Source organism: Somniosus microcephalus, chromosome 11 (genome assembly GCF_052327205.1).
Source record: "Somniosus microcephalus isolate GS21.2 chromosome 11, FLI_Smic_1.0, whole genome shotgun sequence".
Taxonomy (NCBI): Eukaryota; Metazoa; Chordata; class Chondrichthyes; order Squaliformes; family Somniosidae; genus Somniosus; species Somniosus microcephalus.
In genome coordinates this window covers 59,939,373-59,956,159 of record NC_140997.1, presented here as the reverse complement: position 1 = coordinate 59,956,159, position 16,787 = coordinate 59,939,373, and the positions used below count along the sequence as shown (strand labels likewise).

Genomic DNA, 16,787 nt, shown 5'->3' with positions numbered 1-16,787 from the left:
GGTGGGCTGTAGACTATACCTATTAGTGTGATTGATCCTTTAATATCGTTTACCTCTATCCACATGGATTCTGTTTCTGTCTTGCTGATAGCTGCGTCACTTTTTTCTACTGCCATTATGTTATCCCTAATAAGTACAGTTACTTCATCTCCTCTTGTTCCCTCTCTATCTTTTCTAAATATGTTATACCCTGCAATGTTTAATTCCCAGTCCTGATTTTTCTGTAGCCATGTCTCAGTCATCCCTACTATGTCTGGTTCCTCGCAACACATGATTGCCTCCAGCTCCTCTGTTTTATTATGGAGACTGTTTGTTTTTAATAGCAGTTCCTTTCACTTTATTTTTAACCATCTTTTTACACTCCTGTTCTATAACTCAATTTTTTCCCTGGCCATCAATATCCTCCCTTTACTTTTTCCGATGCTCTCCTTTCCTGTTTTGTTGATATTTAGGCTGGTTTCATTTCTTGTAGATCCCTCCCTCAATCTTACTAGTTTAAAGCCTTTGCTACCTCCCTATTTACCCTTTCTGCTAGGACACGGGTCCCATCCCGGTTCAGGTGGAGCCCGTCCCATTGGTACAGCTCTTTCCTGTCCTAGTACTGGTGCCAGTGTTCCAAGAAAAGGAACCCCTCTTTCCCACACCAGCCCTTCAGCCATGTGTTAATTCTTCTGATCTGACTGCTTCTATGCCAATTTACACGTGGCTTGGGCAATAATCCAGAGATTATTACCATCGTTATGCTCCAATTATCTATGTTCCAACTATTCATGCTCCAATTATCTACCAGGTTGTTCGTGGGACAAAGCCTTGCATGAGGTGTCGCCTCACTGCAGCGGCCACTAATGCTAATCTACTGTCTAATGTAAACTACAACCTAAGAAGATCAAATTCAGCTTCTGATATTTATATTGTACTTAAATAAAAACAGAAAATGCTGGAAATACTCAGCAGGTCAGGCAGCATCTGTGGAGAGAGAAACAGTTAACGTTTCAGGTTGATGACCTGTACTTGTTTGTTTCCCTGTGCCTAGGATATTAGTGTACTATACATGTAAGATGAAAAAATTGGGATCCTTGATTATCTGCTAATTTCCATTATCCACCCTGAGACTTGGGGTGGACCTCCACTACGGCAGATGTTAAAAGTTTCACTGTACAGTTCTTTTCATGAGTGCTGGAGACCACATAACCCATAATGTACAAGAGCAAGATTGAGTTATTTAGGTCTTGTTTATGAGTGGAAAGCCTATTTAACTTCATTTGTGGTATGATTGTGGTTATACAACATGGCTGAGTTTTGTGTGATTTGGTACATTGAACCACTTTAGTATCGTGGGAGAACACTTTGGTGCATTTTAAGGTTTTGTTTGTTTTGGCAGAGTATAAATGATAACTATATACATAAATCTCATGGCACTTATTTTGAAGAAGAGATGGGGAGTTCTCCATTTATTGGAGCATACAAGGGTAATAATCTCTGGATTACTACCTGAGCCACGAGTGAATTTGCATAGGGTAAATAAGATCAGAGAAATGAACGAGTGGCTCAAAGACTGGTGTGGGAGAAATGGGTTTCGATTTGTGGGGCACCGGCACCAGTACTGGGATAAGAGGGAGCTGTTCCATTCGGACGGGCTTCACTTGAACCATGCTGAGGCTAGAGTCCTGGCAAATCGAATAACTAGGGCTGTAGAGAGGGCTTTAAACTAAATAGTCGGGGTGGGGGTGGGGGGGAGGATCCAGGTGAGCAGGAAAATAAAAAGTCAATGAGAAATGAGAAAGCAATAGAGCAGGCTAGAGATGTGGGCAATAATAACCAGAGTGTGACAGAAGGGACAGAATTTTTAAAAATAAGAGTGTAACAGGAAAAAAAGGCCAAAACAAGGAAAAATGGTAAAAAGACAAAGTTAAAAGTTGAATGCACGCAGCATTCGTAACAAGATAAATGAGTTGACGGCACAAATAGATACAAATGGGTATGATCTGATCGCCATTACAGAGACGTGGTTGCAAGGCGACCTGGGCTGGGAACTGAATATTCCAGGGTATATGATAATTCGGAAGGATAGAAAGAAAGGAAAGGGAGGTGGGGTGACGTTGTTGGTAAAAGATGGGATCAGTGCAGTGGTGAGAAGTGATATTGGCTCAGAAGATCAAGATGTAGAATCGGTTTGGGTGGAGATAAAAAATAATAAGGGGAAAAAGTCTCTGGTGGGCGTAGTCTACAGGTCCCCGAACAGTAGCAATGCTGTTGGACAGAGTATAAATCAACAAATAATGGAGGCCTGTAAAAAAGCTATGGTAATAATCATGGGTGATTTTAATCTCCATATTGATTGGACAAATCAAATTGGCCATGGTGGCTTGGAGGAAGAGTTCATAGAGTGCATCCGGGGTGTTTTCCTAGAACAGTATGTAATGGAACCAACCAGGGAGCAGGCTATCTTGGATCTGGTACTATGTAATGAGACAGAATTAATAAATGATTTCATAGTAAAGGATCCTCTAGGAAAGAGTGATCATAGCATGGTTGAATTTCAAATTCAGTTGGAGGGTGAGAAAGTTGTATCCCAAACCAGTGTCCTGATCTTAAACAAAGGCAATTATAATGGCATGAGGGCAGAACTGGCTAAAGTGGACTGGAAAAACAAATTAAAGGTAAGAAAGTTGAAATGCAGTGGTGGACATTTAAGGAAATATTTCATAACTCAACAAAAATATATTCCAGTGAGAAAGAAAGATTTTAAGAGAAGGGAGCACCATCCGTGGCTAACTAAGGAAGTAAAGGATGGTATCAAATTGAAAACGAAGGCATACAATGTTGCCAAGATTGGTGGGAGACCAGAGGATTGGGACATTTTTAAAAACCAGCAAAGGATGACTTAAAAAATAATAGAAGATGAATTATGAGAGTAAACTGGCAAGAAACATTAAAACAGATAGTAAGAGCTTCTACAGGTATATAAAAAGGAAGAGGGTAGCTAAAGTAAATGTTGGTCCCTTAGAGGATGAGACTGGGGAATTAATAATGGGGAACGGGGAAATGGCAGAGACTCTGAACAAATATTTTGCATCTGTCTTCACTGTAGAAGACACTAACAACATCCCAATAATGGATAATCAAGGGGCCACAGGGAGTGGGGAACTAAGGACAATCACTATCACTAAGGAAATAGTACTCGGTAAAATAATGGGACTAAAAGACGACAAGTCCCCTGGAGCAGATGGCCTGCATCCCAGGGTCTTAAAAGAAGTGGCTGCAGAGATAGTGGATGCATTGGTTGCAATTTCGCAAAATTCCCTGGACTCTGGAGAGGTCCCAGCGGATTGGAAAATTGCTAATGTAACACCCCTATTTAAGAAAGGAGGGAGACAGAAAGCAGGAAACTATAGACCAGTTAGCCTAACATCTGTTGTTGAGAAAATGCTGGAGTCCTTCATTAAGGAAGCAGTAGCAGGGCATTTAGAAAAACATAATGCAGTCAAACCAAGTCAGCATGGCTTTAGGAAAGGGAAATCATGTTTTACAAATTAGCTGGAGTTCTTTGAGGATGTACAGGAAACTCTCGTTTAAACGGCACCTAATTATCCGGAATTCTCTAATAACCGGCAAAATTCAGGAGTAGGTTTTGAGGCTTCCGTATACTGTATAATTGCGGCTGTGTAACCGGGGATCTCATACCTTTTGCCGTGTAACCATGGCTCCTGCACCTCTAGTTGTGTAACCGGGTCCCCTGTACCTGTGTTACGGGGCTCCAGCACTTCTAGTTGTATTACGGGGCTGCAGCACTTCTGGTTGTGTAACGGGGCTCTCGTACCTTGGGCCATTGTCACTCCATGTCCCTTCTTCCTTATCCGGAATTTTTAATCAACCGGCACCATCCCGGTCCCGTCGGTGCCGGATACCAAAGAGTTTCCTGTAACAAGCAGGGTGGACAAAGGTGAGCCAGTGGATGTGGTGTATTTGGATTTCCAGAAGGCATTCGATAAGGTGCCACATAAAAGGTTACTGCATAAGATAAGAGCTCACAGAGTTGGGGGTAATATATTAGCTTGGATAGAGAATTGGCTAACTAACAGAAAGCAGAGAGTCGGGATCAATGGGTCATTTTCTGCTTGGCAAACGGTAACTAGTGGGGTGCCACAGGGATCGGTGCTGGGGCCCCAACTATTTACAATCTACATTAATGACTTGGATGAAGGGATTGAGTGTAATGTAGCCAAGTTTGCGGATGATACAAAGATGGGTGGGAAAACAAGTTGTGCAGAGGACTTAAAGAATCTGCAAAGGGATATAGACAGGCTAGGTGAGTGGGCAAACATTTGGCAGATGGAGTATAATGTGGGAAAGTGCAAGGTTATCCACTTTGGCAGGAAAAATAAAAAAGCAAATTATTATTTAAATGGAGAGAGATTACAAAATGCTACAGTTCAGGGGGACCCGGGAGTCCTTGTGCATGAAACACAAAACGTTAGCATGCAGGGTACAGCAAGTAATCAAAAAGGCAAATGGAATGTTGGCCTTTATTTCAAGGGGGTTGGAGTATAAAATCAGGGAAGTCCTGCTACAACAGTACAGGGTATTGGTGAGACCACACCTTGAGTACTGCGTACAGTTTTGGTCTCCTTATTTAAGGAAGGATATACTTGCATTGGAGGCAGTTCAGAGATGATTCACTAGGTTAATTCCAGAGATGAGGGGTTTGACTTATGAGGAAAGGTTGAGCAGGCTGGGCCTATACTCATTGGAATTTAGAAGAATAAGCGGTGATCTTATCGAAACATATAAGATACTGAGGGGGCTCGACAGGGTAGATGCAGAGAGGATGTTTCCCCTCATGGGAAAATCTAGAACTCTGGGGCACAGTCTCAGAATAAAGGGTTGCCCTTTTAGAACTGAGATGAGGAGGAACTTCTCCGAGGGTCGTAAATTTGTGGAATTCTCTTCCCCAGAGAGCTGTGGAGGCTGGGTCATTAAATACATTTAAAGTGGAGCTAGACAGATTTTTGCAAGATAAGGGAGTGAAGGGTTATAGGGAGCGGGCTGGGAAGTGGCTTTGAGCCCTAGATCAGCCATGATCTTATTGAATGGCGGAGCAGGCTTGGGCCAATTCCTGCACCTATTTCTTATGTTCTTATGATCTCCCTGGTGTCCTGGCCAATATTTATCCCTCAATCAACATAACTAAAACAGATTATCTGGTCATTATCACATTGCTGTTATTGGAATCTTCTTGTGTGCAAATTGGCTGCCGCGTTTCCTACATTAGAACAGTGACTGCACTTCAAAACTATTTCAAAGGCTGTAAAGTGTTTGGCACATCGTGAGGTTGTGAAAGGTTTTATATAAATGCAAGACATTTTTTCTGTATTATTATGTCTTGCTCTAGCACACTTCTTGTAAACATAACACTTACTTCCTGTATGGCGTTCCTGTCACGCTTTTTCTGCCATGCCTAGCTGGAATGCTTTTCTGTTAGACTTAAATGTCCCCATTTTTAACCCTATTTCTTCTACTTACTCATTCTCCCAAGTGACTGACTCCAGATCTGGTTCTCCAAGATGCTGATTTGCAACTCTGAGCTGTAGGATGTGTTCTTAAAACAGCTTCATCTTCCTCAGGCATGTGAATACCAAGCCTCTCATTCAACTCGTGGTTCTGGTGCCTGTGCCTGCTCCGGTGCACACTGCTCCCCTCCCCAGCTATTCCTGATCTGTCCCAAAGGCAGTCCTCTCCATTTTTGACATCCTATTCCCAACCCACCAATGCCAAAGAAAGACCAAATTAACATGTGACCTTGGAATGAAGAGTAAAAATTGGAGTAAGCACTTTAAGAGTTTAAAGTTAGTTTCCAAGTCAATGCTGGTAATATGGCCTTTCTAGGAGTTGGTGGCCACAAACAGCTTTCCCAACACTGTGCTGGGAGCAATTTCTTAGTTTTTGAAAGTGCACTGTTACTGTATTGGTTTCCATACAGTCGGCAAATATAGTAGAAGTGCAGTAAGCACTTTAAAGAATTAAAATTTAATTCCAAGCCCAGTGTGAAAAATTGGCTTATAAATTCCTTTGAAATGTCTACAAGGGGGCCCTCTAAAATAGTGCCAGACACCAACTCCCCCAATTAGTTCCCCTTCCTTAAAACTCCAGGACCCCAAAACGCCTTTCTCCAATCTTTTCAGACTATCAGCACACCCCCCTCCCCCAACCACCAAGGAGTTCCACTCTGTGTGGTTCCTCCATCTCAGTTCTGCTAGAACTTGGGACCCATCCCTTTCTACTGCTCCCAGACTGTAATACCACTTTCTAATCAATTGACGCATCTCGGCACTCGTTCCCACCACCGCCACACCACTTTCAGTGCTCAAGCACCCTGGAATACCTTGGAATTATGTCACACCCCACCACACCATTCTATCACTACCGCATGCCAGGACCCTTTCGACCAACTGAACAGACCATTCCTACCACTTCCAGACCTTGTGACGAGGACAGCAACGACAGTAACAAAAACATTTCCCATGGTGCTTCACAAATAAGCGTAAGGAAAATGGACACTGAGCCAGGCAGGGAGAGATTGCGATGGATGACTGAAAGCTTAGTTGAAGAGATCTGTTAAATGGAGATTTCTTAAGGTGGAGAGAGAAGGGAGCAGTTTGGGTAGGGAGTTAGAGAGGACTGAGGCATCTGAAACCATAACCATCAATGATAGGGACGGACAGCGCAAGGAATGCCAGAGCTAGAGGAATGGAGCACTCTTTGGGAGGGGGAAATATAGGTCAGGAGGAGTTTACAGAAATAGGTGGGGCAAGGCCATGGAGCATTTTATAGACAAGGATTTTGAATTCAAGTTGGGCAAGGGGGCCTCAGTATATGTACCAGACTGTAGAGAACCCCCCAATGCTGTTAGACCCCAACACCATGTGCGCTTCCCACACCCCAATTCCCCTTCCCACTCGTATGACCTCAGACTCCAGGACCACCCTCCCAACTCTATCTAACTCACTCCCTAATACTGTTACACTCTTCCAAACTACATGCAACCTGGAACATCTTACCTATTATCTTCCTGTGTAGCCTGGGCTTTAAAAAAAAAGTAATTGATCAAACTGTGTACAAAGCAAAACAACCGTACAGTAATAACACGAGTGAATTGCAGAAAATATGGACATAATTACATAATTCAAACCCATAATTATCACAAGCACTCCCAGAATATCATATAATAAAAATGCAATTTTACTTATTCAATCACTGTAAATTAGTGGTTCTGATATTGTATTATACACTACATGGATTAAAACAGTGCATCTGATTGAGCAATGGTGCAGGAGATCCATTAGTACATAGTAAGTTTAGAATAGTCATCACAGGGCTTGATGGAAGGGATATTTATTGATGTCCCAGCATGTTGCTCTATTTAGGTAACAATTGCATAAGTTTGTTGTTGCCTAAGTTTACTTAAAAAAATTGGTAAAGGGTTGCAGTAAAGTAGTTCTGATTGGATGATCTCATATGTGGTGTATTTGCATTTATTCCCTATACTGAGAACGTTTATTGTACCAAGGTTGAGGCAGATGTGCTGGGTTGCAAATATTGTGGATGCTTTCCTTTTTTTACCCTTCCCCTTTTCTTCACTCCTCTTGGGAAGGTGCTTTTCATGCTGGACTCTATGGGTGCTGCCAGCTCTCTGCTACTTCACCCAACTGGCCATTCTTGATATGTGTGCATAAAAAGTGAGTGCCCATTTTATTTTAATATCGGGGACATTACAACCAATCCTGTTTCATATATATTTTGTTCCCTAGAAGTCACTAAACAATAATCAAGGGTTAGGTGGTTCCATCCCCAAGACTAGAAACACAGATGTAGTGCTCACGATGCCACCCCGACTGAGATCAGCTGATTCAGCATAGACCAGTGATTGAACCAGGGACCTTCTTGGTTTCTATGGCTGAGCACAACACTGAACCTTGTTTGCTTGTTATTCAATGTCATCTTTCCTAATTCAAAAGGCCTGTCTTGATCAACAGTAGCTTCTGTTTTCCAGTTTAGAAATTCTAAACAACCTACATGCTTAAAATCACTGCAGACGCATCACTTGGAAAAATTATCTCAATAACAGACTACTGTTTTTTTACTAATGTTACTTACATTGTTGTAAATACTCTTTGTTTTGATGAGAAAGAGAAAAACATTGATTAAAGTTTGTTGCACCATTCTTCAGTTCCATATTTCATGTCAGTGAAGTCTTTAACTTGAGTGAGTGTGCACAATATCAAACTATTTGTCATAATTATTGTCACCACTTGAATCCAAATTTTGTAGCCTGGAATTTGCGGTTAGCCTCAAAGCGACAGCACTCTCTGCTGACCTTGAGGAAAGCTGTCCACAGAGATCTAGCATAAATTTCAGCTCTCCCGATCTTTGTTTGAATCTGGCGCCGAATCAAGCGAATCTCCAGCATCCAGCAACAGTGATGTCATCAAGAGAGGCTAAGCAGCCAATCACATTGAAGAATTCTCAAAGACAGCAAACCAGGAAGTTAAATGCACAGATTCTAATTTACCTTTTATAAATTTTACAGACAGCAAAATAAAGATTGGGATTTACACCATAGGATTAAGGTAAAAGCTGAAATATAAACATTTAAATTTTTTTTAAAAAACCATGTAATTCTAAATCATATTAATGGAAAAATTTGACATTCCACAAATATAAGAGAAGTTTTTCAGGGCTAGAACAGTTGCTCAGCAGTCAATACGCCATTAAAAACCCAGTAACATCTCTTTCGGCAAGGCTTAACTTTTTCGGGGGTGGTGGCGAGGTGGGGGAGGTTTTACAGTGATATCTCCGCGTAATGGGGGAAGTTTTTGCCAGGAACTGTGATTTGAATGGATAGTCTGCTCTGGGGAGTTCCACAGCGCAACCTGTGATGGAGCAGGGAATGACGGACCTCAACTAATGGGTTTCCGAGTTTATCCACACATGCGCTGATTCCAGAAATTGCTGTCACTTTCAGCGGAGTAATGACAGCGAACGCTTACAGTTTTGCCGTCATTACCACCGCAAAATCTGGGCCACTGTTTGTTTATCTCCGAATCTTAATTTCTTTCCCAGAAATGAGTCTTAAACAAGAGTAAAAACTGGCTACAAATATGTTCAAAAGCAATTGATTCAATAGCGTAGATGTATCTTTACTGCACATAAATCAGAGGTGTAGCTAGCAATTTGACACACCATCTGATCTGTTATCCCACAGGCCTAGCATCTCTGGATTTTCAGTGTACGTGCCAGTTCCCATCCTCTGGATCAGTGTAAAAGAATAAAATGGTGACGAACCAGCAACACTCAGATCCCTACCCACTGCTGCTGAGACAGTGTTGACATGAATTTACATGCAGTTGTGCACATCACACATGTCTTCCTATGTCCATGACTCAAATACTGCTGCACGTGAACTTTGCTTCTGGTGAGATTTTACTGGCTTGGCCAGATCTATGCAAGAATGTAAACTGCAACACGATTCTGCAATCTATCCTCAGGATTAGGACGATTGTGTGAAATTTCCACTGTTTCTCAATGGGTCAGTCTGTGGTCATAAATGTTTTCAAGTCTATTTTCATTTTGTGTTGGGGATAATTTATAAAGGATAAATGTGATGGACAAAATTGAATGGATGAGATGATGAATCTGGTTACCTACGTGCCTTGTACTACCCTGATATGGCCCTATTTTGAAGCCAACTCCAGAGGTAAATGTACTTTAAACTGGGACTGATTCAGAACGTTTGCATTAGATTTCCTGTGACTTTGTGAGATCTGGATTTTACCCTGGCAGTTGTAGGTTTGCCTTGGGTTGGTTTGGAGTTTCAAATTGTCATGCAGTTGGCAGTGTAAATGGGAATACGGAATAGGGAAGGAACTCCACAGCGTGGGACCCAGTTACCTCTAAGAGGCTGAAATTAGAGTAATGGAGGGCTTGAGAGAAGTTGAGGTAGTTGAAACTGGTTAAACTGTGCTTTGTTCCAGCTGTCTCATCTTTCTTAAGAAAACTTTCAATCTTTGACACCTCTGTAAATCAATTTATGCATGAATAGACATTTCACTAGTTTATTTGCTGCATAAGCAGGGATTTAAAAGTCAGAATTCTTACTTTAAAAATAGTTTCACTCCATTTTTGTGGGGTGTCTGGCTGACGTGTCTTCGATTTCAGATCAAGAATTGATGAAGAGGCGTACAAGAGCAGTTGGAGGTGATTCTCTCTCTGGTGAAGTGCTTGGCACCTGGTTGCTCGTCCGACCTGCACCCACAGCATGTGTGAGAATTGGAATTTACTGCATGGGGCATCGTGGACACGAACCTATTTGAATTCTGTGTCACAACTCCACTAACACAGATATACTAGTTGGTCACCTTATCGTATATTCGGATCATAGTGACTCATTGAAACACTCGCACCAAAGTTTTCACATCATATTTGTAAAGTCATTGGGGGGTAGTTGAGGAGGGGGAGGGAATGTGTAATAGCTAATTAATCAAGGCGAAGGTCTCTGAACTATTGGCAGAAACCTGGCAGCAAGTATTTTGTCCACTCTCCCAGTCATGGAATGATGAGTGATGTTACTATAATGTAGGAGTGGGCCTTTGGCATAGCGGTAAGCATCCCCGCCGCTGGGCCAGAAGGTGTAGGGTTTCGAACCCTGCTCCAGACAGTCCCGGCAAGTGGAGTCGGAGCTCCGGCTCTAAATTCTGGGTTGACATCTAGCGGGATACTTGCGTCCGTGGGTGCGGGTGGCCCCCACCCCCCTCGTATGGGTTGTGGGAGCCCGTAAAACCCTCCCGCCATAGGACTAGCCACCCTAATGGCTGGTATGAAGATGGTTACGGTCACGGAAGGAGCGTTAATGCAGCCAGAAATCCTTCCACCACTTCATACAGTTCCCCAAAGGGAACAGTGTGAAGACACGTACGACAACGACTATAATGTGATTATTTGTTTGTTTTATGTTAACTGAACTGTTGATGCTGAAATATCTTGCATGTGACTTGTAGTGCTCCCAAGACATTGCTCATGGTGAGCCAAAGGGTATGCTAAAAATATTGGTGAAATTGCATAAAATATGATGGATTAGGAAAGAAAGACTTGTATTTATTTGGTGCCTTACTTATCCGGTGTGTCTCAAAAATGTCTGACAGTGCTTTGCATAGCCTTAATTGTTTGAATTGTAATGACTATTCTGCAGGCAAACATGGCAGCCCATCTGCGTGCAGTATAATCCCATAAAAAACAATAAGATGAATGATTAGTTAACTTGTTTTTGGTGGTGCTGGTTCAGGGAGAAATGTTGGCCTTGACATTGGAAGAACTCTTGGCTTTTATTTGAATAGGCTTTTCTTTGACTAGTGCTGTGGGATCTTTGATATCCACCTGAACCACTGGAGCAGGCAGTTAGAACCTCAGTGAACATCTCATCTGAAGAATGCCTCCTCCAACAATGCAGCATTTCCTCAGTAGGGGACTGGAGTTTCAGCCGAGATATTGCTGCAATTTGCTGGTCTCTGGATTGGCACTATTAAAGATTTAATGGTGTTGACCAGTTTGTTATCTAATTGTATTTTGGGGCACATTAAGTTAGTTATACATGACACTTTCTATTGGTTTGCAATATTTATAATATTATGCATATTTACATCTAATTCTGAACATTTAATCTGATTTCAGTGTCCCAACAATATGACAGCAGGAGGCAGTCTCTGCTCGAAAGACTTCTCGATGCTGTTAAGCAGGTAAAGAAAAATAACTTTACAATAAGGTTGAATTATAAACCAGAAAGTGCTTTACAGGCTAAAAAAAGTATCTTTTGCATAAGAAATAAAAACAGAAAATGCTGGCAACGCAGGTCAGCCAAAATCTCTGGAGAAAACGCATAAGTTAATGTTTCACGAGAAGTAAAAAAACCAGATCGACTCCCAAGGGTGTAGACTGTCCCACGAGCAGGTGTCCCTATGTGATTTCTTCTCCCAGGATCCTGGGCCATTGGATCTGGTTTCCCAGTTTCTCCTGCTTCCATTTCTATTGCCTTATTCCCACCTCATCAGCTATTAATATGTTCTCTGTGTCTGATAATTTCTTTTATGCCTCCTATTGTCTTGTGACACCCAACATGACTTCTGGAAAAGGTTGTGTCTAACTAATGCACTAGAATTTTTTGTGGAAGTTACAAGGTTAGTGTACGAGGGCATCCCAGTCGATGCTGTCTCCTTGGACTTCCAAAAAGCCTTTGACTAGGTACCCCACAAGACAGAATCTTGTGGTATTGGTGGGGAGCTATTACAATGGATCAAGGTTACTTTCCCAAAGGGAAAATGTTGTGCTTAATGGTTTGGATCTGCTTGGAGGTCGGTTACTAGTGGTGTGCGGCAGGGATCGGTCTTGGGGCCATTGCTTTTTACAGTTTTTATAAATGACCTAGATGTAGGCGTTGGGGAATTTGGTCTGCAAGTTCGCAGCTGACACTAAACTTTGTGCAAGTGTCAGGACCTCTTGCAAGTGGATCTAAATGTGCAGGGGAAAGAGGCTGAACTATGGCACATGTCCTTTGACGTAGACATGTGCAGTGTAATGCACTTGGGCAGGGGCAATACTAAGTGTCCTCACACTCCATGGTACCGAATTAAAATCAGTTGAGAGAGAAAAGGATCTTGGCGATTGTGGTGTATGTGCCTTTAAGAGCAATTGTGGTGTATGTGCCTTTAAGAGCCCCAGGTGTGCGTAATGCCGGTAATTGCCACTTGGGCTATATAAGCCTGTGTATTGTATATATCCTTTAGAACCCCCCCCAGACTTGCTTAGTAAATACCTATGAACCAACTCCTGTCTTCAGTGTCTTTATCTGCACACGGACACTACAGTGGCGACGAAGTGGAAACGGACTTACCTGCAATTCGGCAGCACCTCAAGGACATCGATTCCTCCAGCGTCCAGAAGACTCAAGGAAGTTATAGAAACTGTGGTTTCACCAGCTGGCCAAGCTGGTGGCAGGTACTGCGCTAATCCTTCCTGGGCGTCAGGCTGGGGCTCCAGCGTCGGGCTCTACAGCTGAGACAGGCAGCAAAATCGGAGGCAAGCAATAACGGACTGGGAGGGTGCACTCGGGAGACGGCCGGCGCGGCAAACAGGTCAGCGTTTAGACCTCCGTCGGGAACGAGTCTCCAACAGTGAATAAACGGAAACCACAGTAAAACAGCGTTGTTATCGGTAGCAGCGGCGGGAAAGCGCAGGAAGCGCCATATCGTTGCTACAGAGAGGGAAGCGCCATATCTTTTTTTTTTTGAAATGCCTAAGTCTGGCAATATTGATGCTTTTGATAACGAAACAGAGCCTAACTTTGGCAATATTGATGTTTTTGATAACAAGATAGAGAATTGGACCACATATGTAGAAAGAGTGGAGGTGTTTTGCACCGCAAATGGAATAGAAGATGAAAAAAAAGCTTCAGTGCTTCTGGATCTAATGTGCGCAGAAACATACAAGCTGTTACGCAACTTAATCACTCCAGCCGAACCGATGGACAAGAATTTTGAGGAGATTGTTAATACCCTACACTGCCAATTCGAGGCAGGACTGGCAGATTCTCTGCAAGACAAATTCATCTGCGATCCCTTAAGTGTAGAAACACAAAAAAAGGTATCTTCTGCAAAAGATTTAACACTGGACAAGGCTTTCAGTGCAATAGGAGCGGCAAAGATACAGCAAAGGCCACAGGACTTCGGCACCCATGAAATGACACGGGGTTTCAAGAGATGTTATCGCTGCGGCAGATCCAACCATGACCAGAGGGATTGCTGGTTCAAAGAAAAAGCATGCAGGCGATGCGGAAAGATGGGACACATTCCACGTGTATGCCGATCTGAAAATAAAAAATCCACTAACGGGAAAAGAATCAATAAGGAAAAGCACAGAAAGGTACAAATGATGACGGACAGTAGCTCCAAAGACCAGAAGAGCGATAGCGACTCCGGGAACAAGAGACTAAGCTCTCTCAAATTACATAATGTAATTGCCAATGAAGATTACCAGACCATCTGGGTTACCCTCATAATAGCAGGGTCCCCAGTTAAAATGGAGCTAGATACAGGATCAGCTCTAACCGTAATAAATCGACGAGATTACGAGAGGCTATTTTCGCATATACCTCTAAAAGACACATCCATTATCTTAAAAACATATACGGGGCAGAAAGTATACCCCAAAGGAAAAATAAAGGTGCCTGTGGTATACAACGGCAAAGAAATACAAAAGTTGTATTTATACATTCTACAAGATGGTGGTCCACCGTTGTTAGGACGTGAATGGATAAGGAAGATACGTTTAGACTGGCACTCCATTCAGGCACTGACGGTGACCAGTAAGGAAAAAAACAAGGATGACATCATACCTGAACGGTTAAAAGACATCTTGGCCAACGCCAAAGAAGTGTTTCAAGAGAAACTAGGAACCTTGAAAGGCATCACCGCCTCAATAAAAGTGGAAGATGCAGCAATTCCAAAATTTTTTAAGGCAAGACCGGTGCCATACGCAATACGTCCGGCAGTCGAGGCAGAGCTGGAAAATTTGGAAAAGGCAGGCGTATTATCCAAAATAGATTGGAGCGAATGGGCAACACCCATCGTTCCAGTCATGAAAAAAACATTGAAAAATAACTCTGAGGAACAGAGAAAAATTCGCATCTGTGGGGACTTTAAGGTGACTGTAAACCCGGTCCTTCACACGGTACAGTATCCTCTTCCGAGGATAGAAGATATTTTCGCCTCACTATCCGGAGGAAAACGTTTCACAAAAATTGACTTGGCACAGGCATATCTACAGATGGAGGTTGAGGAGACCTCTAAAAAGTATCTCACAATAAACACACACAAAGGCCTGTACCAGTACAATCGACTGGTTTTTGGAGTAGCATCAGCTCCAGCTATCTGGCAAAGAGCTATGGAGCAAGTCCTGCAAGGGATTCCGGGGACTCAGTGTTACCTAGACGACATCCTTATAACAGGAGAAAACGACAACGAGCACCTTGCCAATTTGGAGCAGGTGCTCACTAGGCTGAAAGAACGGGGCCTACGAGCAAATCGCCCCAAGTGCGAATTTTTCCAAAATCAGATATCATATTGTGGCCACATAATTAATAAGGAAGGGTTGCATAAGTCACCTGAAAAAATTGAAGCAGTTATAAAAGCCCCAGCACCTGAAAATGTTTCACAATTGAGGTCATTCCTAGGATTAATAAATTACTATCATAAATTTTTACCGAACTTATCAACTATTCTACACCCTCTTAATGATCTTCTACACACAGGAGTGATTTGGAAATGGAACGAAGACTGTAAACGTGCCTTCCATAAATGTAAAGACTTAATCACATCCGAGAAAGTTTTGGCTCATTACAACCCATCACTACCAATCAGACTGGCGTGCGATGCATCCCCTTACGGCATAGGAGCGGTATTGTCCCATAGATTCCCTGATGGCTCGGAACGGCCGATAGCTTTTGCATCACGCTCATTGAACTCAGCTGAGCGTAACTATTCCCAGATAGACAGGGAAGCACTCAGCCTGGTATGGGGAGTGAAGAAATTCAACCATTACCTACACGGACAAAAATTTACCTTGCTGACTGACCATCAACCCCTCGTCTCCATATTCAACCCTAAGAAAGGTGTCCCCATTATGACGGCACAAAGACTACAGAGGTGGTCCCTTTTTCTAGGGGCACACCAATACAACATTGAATACAAAGGGTCAAAACAGCATGGGAATGCTGACGGTTTATCGCGCCTGCCGTTGCCAACGATAGAAGAGGCACCTACAGTAGACCCAGTAGAGATATTCCACTCTACCATAGTGGAATGTCTACCGGTGACAAATTCTGCCATTGAAAGGGAGACCAGAAATGACCCTACTCTCTCACGGGTCTACGATTTAACAATGAAGGAATGGCCAGCACATGGCGAACCACTGTTGCCAGCATTCTCGCAAAGAAGAGAACAGCTGTCAGTGTGCCGAGGAACCTTGATGTGTGGATCCAGAGTGGTGATTCCACCCAAACTCCAGGATAAAGTGCTAAAGGAGCTTCACGAGGGGCATCTGGGTGGAGTGAAAATGAAGAACCTAGCTAGGGCGTTTGTATGGTGGCCAGGTATCGATGGAGACATCGAAGACATGACCAAGAGCTGCCTAGGATGCCAGAAGGTCCAAAATGCTCCGCCACAGGCCCCTCTACATCCATGGGAGTGGCCCTCATCTCCCTGGCAAAGGGTGCACATCGACTTTGCTGGTCCATTTATGGACTCAATGTTCTTAATCGCAGTTGATGCACACTCCAAGTGGCCGGAGGTAATAAAGATGTCCTCCACCACCACGGAAAAAACCATCACAGTATTAAGGACCATATTTGCCAGGAATGGGCTGCCGGAACAGATATGTTCTGATAATGGACCGCAATTTGTGTCCGAAGAATTCAGAAAGTTCTTAAAGAACAATGGGGTAAAGCACTACACGTCCGCCCCATACCACCCCGCCACCAATGGATTGGCTGAAAGGTTTGTCCAGACCTTTAAGAAGGCCATAAAGGCCATGGGTAATGAAGACATAAAACTTCAGCACAAGGTGGATAACTTCTTATTTGCATATAGGAATGCAACACATATGGTTACAAACCAAACTCCCGCCATGATGTTCTACAATAGAAACCTAAGATGCCGGCTGGATTTGGTCAAGCCCAACATCCG

The 16,787-nt window shown here is 43.0% G+C and overlaps 1 protein-coding gene across 8 annotated transcripts in view; it reads left to right on the top strand.

Moving 5' to 3' along the window:
• The window catches only part of snx29 (sorting nexin 29), an 880,052-nt gene that overhangs the window by 17,498 nt on the left and 845,767 nt on the right, over positions 1-16,787 (top strand). For 6 of the 8 annotated variants that reach the window (XR_015079957.1, XM_086000767.1, XM_086000763.1 and 3 more), the window contains exon 2: positions 11,725-11,789. Coding sequence is in view for 7 of the 8 variants with exons in the window: in XM_086000767.1 (XP_085856893.1) it covers positions 11,725-11,789 (65 nt within the window). In the remaining variant the exon portion in view is untranslated. Of the gene's footprint in view, positions 1-6,818; positions 8,628-9,262; positions 9,473-10,215; positions 10,320-11,724; positions 11,790-16,787 lie in introns of those variants that run through there. The other 2 variants (XM_086000766.1, XM_086000764.1) reach the window with 2 other exon arrangements.